This window comes from Branchiostoma lanceolatum, chromosome 17, assembly GCF_035083965.1.
Source record: "Branchiostoma lanceolatum isolate klBraLanc5 chromosome 17, klBraLanc5.hap2, whole genome shotgun sequence".
In the NCBI taxonomy this organism is placed as follows: domain Eukaryota; kingdom Metazoa; phylum Chordata; class Leptocardii; order Amphioxiformes; family Branchiostomatidae; genus Branchiostoma; species Branchiostoma lanceolatum.
In genome coordinates this window covers 16219761-16228381 of record NC_089738.1, presented here as the reverse complement: position 1 = coordinate 16228381, position 8621 = coordinate 16219761, and the positions used below count along the sequence as shown (strand labels likewise).

The following is an 8621-nucleotide window of genomic DNA, read 5'->3' as shown; positions in this document are numbered from 1 at the left end:
GGCTTCCTTTATAGAAAACACAGGACCGCATTAAGCCACACCTGGTCACAAAAGAGGTGTTTGCGTACTCCCCCTCAATGGATAGAAGAAAAACAGGACGTGGTTTTAGAAGCCCTGAAAAGGGGACTGACTGACTAAGGACCTCAGCCGCTGAGTAACACAAAAGGGGGAAACTCGTTACCTCACCGGAGATTGAAAAGGATATGACTAAAGGAGGAACAAGAACACAACACACACACTAAATCTGTTCCACGGGAAATATAACACGACCAACTTTTACTTTGTTCGAACAAAATCGAAACACGTCAATGTTTTACAGGAAGAAAATGCAAACCGTCACGTCTCTTTAAATAACATTGAAAAAGAGCCCACGTTCCATACTTCACAAGAGCATTGGGAAATACGTGGTGCGGTTGTTGTTGAAGACAATACACATTTGCTGTTGCAGGGAAGAATTGTAAATCTTAAGTTAAACCATATTCTCTCTCTCTGGCGATTTAACAAAATATATATAGACATTTCCGACTGCAACAATATTATACATATTTTTTTAGTCCTAACTCTCCAATGTCAATCATTATACAAATCTGGTCTCAGTCACTTAGATTAGTGTCACAAAAATTAAATACACGTCATTTAAGCATTATTCACAACAATCAATGGAATTTACAGCAAAATCACGCCGACTTAAGTCGGTTTTCCCCTTGTCCACATTAATGAAAGGAACATAAACGGACCCGTCAAGAGCCCCGCTCCTCAGTCGTCTTGTACAAAAAAATCTTCTTATAAGCTCAGAATAAAATTACAATCCAAAAAGGAGCAGGAAGAAAAGAGGAACCATATGAAATCGTTACTCACATAGAAATATGAGCACTCGTGCCAACCCCTCTACGTTGCAGGTAGCAGTAGAAACTGACAACATCGCATCCCAAAAAGCAAATTATATCTGAAAGTCCAAGAAAGAAGTCGTTTCCTTTCCACCCAGACTCGCTGGGGGAATCCAAGTGTCCTAAATACACCTATGTCTAAAACCTCACCGTCCGTTTGGAGTCAAGCTTCGACTGTCTTTTTTGAAGACGCGTCCTGACTCAAGTTGTTAGTTACAAAGTTCGTCTACAGTTTCTTCTTCTTCTCTTAAATGTCTATACATTTGTGGCCACGGGCATGTTCAACTTGTCTGTGGCGTCGTCCGAGTGGTGCTAGCATGGCTCAGGTCCTGGTGATCGTTTTTACATGGCAGGTGTCGCTTGTGGGTGACCCGTTCCGGCGTAGTGCTCCATATCCGGCTTGACCAGGAGGTAGGCTACGGGCCGCCGCAAGTCTTGCGCCGCCGGCGACCAACAGTTGCACGGCACGACGTACTGTTGGCCGTGCAGTCCGGGCGCCGTGTGCGTGTGTGTGTGAGGCTGGGCGGTGCAGAACGCACTGCCGGCCGACGGGTACATGGCAGAGGAGTAGAGACTGGCGCTGGCAGAGATCTGTTCCCGCATACTCTGGGACAGCAGGTCAGCCTTGGAGTAACTGGTCGAGCCCAAGGGCGAGCCCCCGTCGAGGTATGGCGATGTAGTGGGTGGGAAGAAGGCCCGCATTTTGTCGATAGACAGTCCGGATGGAAAGCCTGTTCCCTGTGTGGTGACAGCACCCATGGACCGCATCATAGGGTCGTCGGCCGAGGGAATACACGGAATGGGAAAGGCGTACCTGTCCTTGTTTTTCAGCAGGTTCTTGGGTTTTCGTCTGGGCCGGTACTTGTAGTCGGGGTGTTCCTTCATGTGTAGGGCTCGTAGCCGCTTGGCTTCGTCGATGAAGGGCCGCTTCTGGTCTTCCGTCAGAAGTTTCCACTCGGCTCCAAGACGCTTGCTGATCTCCGAGTTGTGCATCTTGGGGTTTTCCTGGGCCATTTTCCGGCGCTGTCCGCGTGACCACACCATGAAGGCGTTCATCGGCCGCTTGACGTGGTCGCTGGGTTTGGCCATGTCGTCCGGGCGCTGCAGCGTGGTTGCCCCGTTGAAATGTTGCGGTAGTTGGCGTGGGGAGTCCGTGGTGATCGCTTGCACTGATCCGAGATCAGTTTGTCGGCAGAAACTATCGTGATGGCTCGAAGAATACGGGGTGACACACGCCGCAGGCCTCAGCAGTCGCAAGTGCTACCTCTCTCAGTCTACTAATTCAACAAACTGCGCTAACTTGCCACACAACAACAGGCGGCAAAGTTCAAAGAGCTGGCTTGCTTCCGCCCATGCGCACACTCTCCTTTTGAATCTACTGACGTCACGAGTTCCTTCTTGGCAACCAATCATATATCTCCGAACAAACTCAGTTTCTTTTGTTCCTAAAGTTCTACAAGACCATGCGTGATTGGCTGAAATTCGAAGTCTAAGTTACTCCCGCCAAAAATAAAAGCCGCTCGTTCATTGGTGTGATCTGAAACGTGAAATGTTATCTCTGTTCTCATTGGTGCAGACGATTAAAGCTCAAAATGGCGCCTCTTCAAGGTGAGATACGGATTTTGCGAACGCAAGTTTTGGGGAAATATATCACCGTTTCTTGTTCTGGTTCCGAAAGTTTTGCTCATTATTGACTACAGACAGTCCAAGGACAGTGGCGGTGTTAGTTGTATGCTTCTGTTAGGAACCTATCGTTCATTTTCGATGATTTTTAGCTCAACTATAAGCACTCACGGTACGTAGCTGTATGATGTGCTGAAATTTGGATGCTGGTTCGTCGTATTTTCCCCATTTCGCACGACATAGATCTAAACTCATAGCAGGTGGTTCTGAATACGATCCAGCGATATCCCATCTTCGTGGAAAATGAACTCTTTCATTTCTAGACCTCTTTTGACTTCCGTAAGCCATACCATAAACGTTTTGTTTGCTCGGGCTCTGTGTGGTTCTTTGCTGAAGAGTAAAGGTTATCAATACAGGGGGGTAAAATGAGAGAGAAACAATGGTCACCTCTATCAAAAATTTCTCTCCTTATCTCTGTAATGGCCTGTCTACTAACAGCGGTTGTTGTCCCGCAGAAGTTGGATTCAGCGAATGAATGAGGGGGAGAGATAAAGGGTTGCCTGTGTGTGCCCGTGTGGCGGAGGGTTAACTTTGGTTGACAACATTGAAACGCCGTTACCCGGGTTTTCAGAGCCGACTGCGATAAAGGTGATACGGAAACAATATCTGCGGGCACGGGGTCGGCTGTTTGAAGCATGGTTTTCCACTCCTTCAATCGCATCCCACACACACTATCACCCCACAGCGGGATTTTCAATTTCCTCCATTCTTGATGGATGCGGGACTTGTCTTAGTGCAAGAATGGCGTCCTGACAACCAAAAGATGGACACTTTATTCCCCTTTACACCGGGTGTCAGATGGGAGAATGTTTTATACCCCGCCATATTTCTTACCTGCCCTGCATGCCAGGTGCTTTCAGACTTTATCAGTTTTATTAGGCATTACTATCAGCGGGGCATGAGTTTTAATTTCCTGGCCCGGAGTGTGTTATCGTTAGGGGCACCTAAACAGGCAACCCTGCCTGAAAGAGGTGAAGTGTTATCCATTGTTCAGGGTTAGGACAGGCTTTGTCACTTTTGAATGACACATACAAAAGGGCCAATATTTTTTCTTCACGGTAGCACACACAGGCCAGATTTAGGTCCACCAGTGAAAAGAATTAATTCCAGACTCTGAAAAGCACTTCAAATGCACCTGTCTGATAAACATAATGGTTTTTCAGGAGGATGACAGTTTCGTTGGAACAGGGATGAAGGTTCTCTTACAAGCCACCGCCGCGCTATCTTACAGTATTACTTGCAGTTTCAAAAATCCCAGCCATGCATGGTCGGAAGATTATGTTACTTTTAAGTCCCCAAACTTGCTACAAAGTACACGCAATTGTAATATTTTCTCGGAAAGACTGAATGAATTCCTCTTACGGCGATTCATGACACATGTGATAACATTACAACTCAGTGGACATAAACCAAGCTGAAAGGGCAACCATGGTAATTGATGGACGGTTTTCTGAGAAATTCCACACCAGAACCAAATTTCATTAGAATTATTATTATGTGCACTTCAATGCAGCGATAACAATGTAATTGATGTTATTAGGAATAACAAACATGTTTTAGAAATAGGAAACCTCACTGGTATGCATATCAACCTTACTGAGCCCTTTGGTTTCTTTTATTTACATATCTGCGTGATTTGTAGTGGCTGCAATAATGTGGCTTTAGAAAGGCAAATTGTTTGTCATTAAATTAAACTACATACCGCCCAATACTTATGTGACTTTCTGCTTGATGACTGAATGCCAGTATTATCTATGTATTCACAATACCTTGCTATTGAGAATTTATGCATTAGCAATACCTTCTATTGCTGTTTTAGAAGTATTTTGAAATCATTTTTATTTCAATTACCAAAGACAAGTGATCATGAACCTTGTTAATGCCTTGATACCTTTTACTTGATAAAGATTGATGTTCAGTCTCCATTTACATGAAATGTAAGCCAAATATAATGAGATAGTGGTCTTTATGTCATAGTATCGTCCACAAATTTTATTGCCCTTGTTAGTATGAGCTGTATTTATGGCTTTACCCTAAAAAATAGGAATAGAGAAATAACCAAATTACTCAGGAACAAAACGAAAGACGATAAAGTGCTGAGATTGTACAAATTTCTGCTTCTAGATGTGATTATTGACAAAACTACATACGCCTTAGCATGTAGAATTAACATCCACCAACTTGAATCTGAACCCCTGCTCTCAAGTTGTTATTGTGGGTTGTTATTTTGCAGGTGAACAGGTGAATTTGCTGCGCACATTTCCAAATAGGTTACAATGTTTGCCATAAAGCTTCATGATTTTTCCTCCATTGCCTACTTGAAATGATTCCTGTATCTGAATTCAAATCTGCCTCTAAATTTTACCACTTCTTCCTTGTACATGTGCTAATTTATCTTTTGGAGTTATATGGGAAATAGTTTACTCTTCTTTTCATGTGCTATAAAAGGATATGTAGATGATATGATATTTCTTCTGTAAAACCCTGTCACAGTCAGGCATTCTAACCTGAGTGATGCCAGTTGGCAAGTTTGAAAAGTTGCACAAGCATTACATCATTGCAAACAAGTCACATATCTTTCCCCATCACTAATGATAATACACCCATAAGACACACTCAGCATCTCTTCTAAGTCAATTGTTGATCCCTCATGTCCCCCAGGGTGAGGATGCTTTGTTAGACAAAACGACACCGCAGATTAACTTTCCTGTGGTATTGTTATCTTCAACAAACCATATTTACCGGCTTTTGTTTCGGTGAATCCCTGTTGCCATTGTCTTGTCGTGATACAGATAATGAGATTAGCTTTCAGCCCCAGAGTGGTATTTCTCCCTGTGTACAATCATTCATTTTTTGCCTGTGAAAACTTTTCCTAGTACATTAGGATGTGGTAATCATTAATGGAAGTTGTTTTTTCTTTACCTGCCATTTTGTGCAGTTTTTGAGAAATGCTTGGAATATATGCATCAGAAGTGGTATAACTGCATCTCAGGCCACATCAGTTAATTTTTTTGGTTCTCATTTTAGGGGGTTGTCAGATCTTGGGAAAATAATGGTGCAAACAAAATAGAAATGGATATAAAAAGAGGCGCACAACCTTTGATATAGATCCATCAACCAATCAATCAATCAATCAACCAATTAATTAACCAAAACTTTATTGCACAAGAATTGCAACAGATACAATGTATCATAATGGCGAATTGCTAAACAGTACTAGCCTAAAACATTGCCACAGAAGTCACTGTTTCAACCTTCAAGGCTGGTAAACATTTCAAACATTGACTGATTGAGTTTTAAACATTTGCTGCATTGAAGTGGAAAACTTGTAATAACCAGGAAGACAAAATGAATTTCTTCAACTGTTTGTGCCAAAATATGGACATTTGGGGGTTGATTCATATCCTCAATTGTACATTTTTTTCAATCTTTTCAGATCCAGAGAAAAATGAAGTGGCCACTTCAAGATTGGTGGTCAGGAAATGGACATATAGTAAGAGTAATATCATGGTAACCTTGATAATTTCTTAACACAGCATTCATGGTTCAGTCAAACTTCCCAAGAAGACCCCTCAGGAACTGATAAAATTTGTTCTATATGGACAGGTAAAGCAGGTCAACTTAGATGTAGGATTCTTGATGCCTGTCAATGGGGAAAATTATCTAAGGGACCACCAAAAAGTGGTCACCTTCGCCAGGTGGTCCTTATGTGTAGAGGTGGTCACTTGTACAGGTTTGACTGTAGTTTAATTGGAAGAGACAGGCATTGCAAGAGAAATGCAAAGCCTTACAGTGAGGCGAATTTAGATGCATCATTATTTAAACCTTTACCCATTAATCATCTATGACATTTAAGTACGTCCTGTATAAAACATGCCATTGTTTTCACTGCCCCAGGCACAACAACTGACCATTTGAGACCGGGCTGGGCCAGGAAGTAGCCATGTAGTGTCAAGGATCGCATGAGGTAATGTCTATCTCTTTATACTTCTCTGTTGTTGATATAGCCTGCATAATACCCAATGGGGAAGAGCACAGTGGTTAATCTAGAAAGAATGATAATACCTCCCTTATTCCATTAAACTGTGTGGTCATCGTGTGTGATATTGTGGGATATTTTGGCTAATTTTAGCTCTTCTCTTCAGTCCCCCCAGGAAAAGAGATAGTGTTACTGGTTAGTGGGATTTAAGAGATGATGGGATTCTATAGCTAATATGAAGCCACACAATAGATTCCTTTATATTTCATAGCTCTAAACAGTATCAATATGATGGCCTAAAGTATCAATTATGTTCTTTTCTGCAGTGAATTATCTTGCAACATTTCTGTTGCATTTAAAGTCAATTTTAAGTTAACTAGATCCACAGTTAGTAAAAGAAATAGCAAGGTACATGTAACCTTTGAGTTTACATAAAAAGAAATTCTTGCATGAGAAACTTAAAAAAGAAAACTACCCCATGGTTTAAAGAATCAATATCTCAGTTTGCTTGTAGACAACTCAGTGCTCATAAACTTGACTGTGGTCTTGAAAATACTATGTGGGATGTAGGTCATAGTTTTTATCCTACAACTGTTATTAAGATGAAGGGTCCATTATACAACATTGACACCCCAAGGTTAGTGCCAAAGAGATAGTGAAAAGTAAAGGTTGAATTTCTCCTGTAACTAGCCCCACCACGGCGCACCAGAGTGATGATAGCAGCGGAAATAGTCGTAGCTCTAACCGTCCCAGGACTATTGTGTGCCTGGTTATGTGGAGCAGACAGGTTGGGGAGATTTTGTATTCTGGGAGCCACAAAGAAAAGGTTCCCGGCAAGATTGTGTCCTCAAGCACCTCTCCTTCCGTCCCGGTTTCATTTTCGTGGGAGGTAGGGGGATAACAAATTATAACGATCATTCGCGGGGATGAAATAGAAAAGTGATTGTCAACCATCAGTGATCTAATCATGTATGTTCCTCCCCGCCAAGCAGTTTGGTGTCAATTGGGAATAAAAGCGGGTAGGAAAGACGAGGAAATTGTTGCAGTTTTCCACTATTCAATTTTCCATCCCACAATTTAATCATTTCATTTCCACAGATGGTGGGTGGAAATCGGCAGCTGTGTGCCTGTAATCTTAACGTTCTCCCCTTTTCATCAGCTTTCAATTTTTGGCAAGAGCGATAAAAACGGTACTCATCGACATTTTTTCATTCCCGCAGATTATCACGTCTTCGGCGCAGAAAGAAATTCAATCCATCTTTCCCCGGTCTCCTTTGGTACCTCGTTACGCGTTGGCCCACTCCGTCGGTATTGGGAGAAGCCGTCGAGGGAGGGCAAAACGCCCCTGAGAGAGCTTGTAACCACTTCTCATCAATTTTTATTTTATGAGTCATTACACCGAGGGTGACGGGAGAGAACGCGTGAAATTATGAGTTACCCGAGCAAGTGTCGAACATCCACGGCAGATTACGCCGACCTCAGCTGGGGAGGCTGCGATACCGCATTGCCAGATCAATTGACTTGCATACAGCTACAACACAAAGGCAGTTGAATTCACACTGTGTACCTGCGTAGACCGAGGAGAGTACAATGGTGTAAGACCACGATGTGTAAACACACAAGGGGAGGCCGGCTATTTACAAATTCTACTGTTCCCTTTGTTTGTTTTCAAAGGGGAATTGTTTTGGGTTTCCAAATAATGGAAGTGGCAAAACAGAGTCGACATAAAGAGAATTGAATAGGCAAGTTTAATAAATTGATGGCTTTTGAGCATTGCTGCCATGGCTGTATTCATTTGTATATCTCGATTCAATATTGGCTTTGGCACACCGTGTCTTTCTGATGGAATATACAAAATAGCACCTCTCTTTAGGACCTTTATTCCACAGTCTCTATAGAACACATCCCTATTATTTTCAGCAAACAAAAAGTATATAAACAGACGTTTGGAAATATTTCTGTCACCTATGCTGCTATTGTACAGACTTTCCAAACTGACCACAATCAGGAAATGTGTCAAACAACCGGATAAAAATAGAATGGAAAGAAAGCATATGCTGACTCATAGACTA

The 8621-nt window shown here is 42.4% G+C and overlaps 1 protein-coding gene and 1 long non-coding RNA gene across 3 annotated transcripts; one reads left to right on the top strand and one right to left on the bottom strand.

Annotated features, from left to right (window-relative positions):
• Nucleotides 1–243: 243 nt before the first annotated feature.
• On the bottom strand, nt 244–2199 carry LOC136422702 (transcription factor Sox-14-like). The gene has a single exon (XM_066410541.1). It carries the CDS (start codon nt 1974–1976, stop codon nt 1230–1232), a length of 747 nt encoding a protein of 248 aa, XP_066266638.1. The 5' UTR covers nt 1977–2199; the 3' UTR covers nt 244–1229.
• A 223-nt stretch (nt 2200–2422) lies between these two features.
• Nucleotides 2423–8319, top strand: LOC136422703 (uncharacterized). Of its 2 annotated transcripts, none has more exons than XR_010753662.1 (3): nt 2423–2495; nt 6468–6537; nt 7770–8319. It is a non-coding gene; the product is annotated as an uncharacterized lncRNA (long non-coding RNA). The 2 variants fall into 2 exon arrangements; XR_010753661.1 differs by lacking the exon at nt 2423–2495 and adding an exon at nt 6076–6176.
• The last annotated feature ends 302 nt before the right edge of the window (nt 8320–8621 follow it).

What these genes read in the sequence shown, in the direction of transcription:
- LOC136422702 (XM_066410541.1), bottom strand. Translation starts at nt 1,976, where the DNA reads ATGGCCAAACCCAGCGACCACGTCAAGCGGCCGATGAACGCCTTCATG.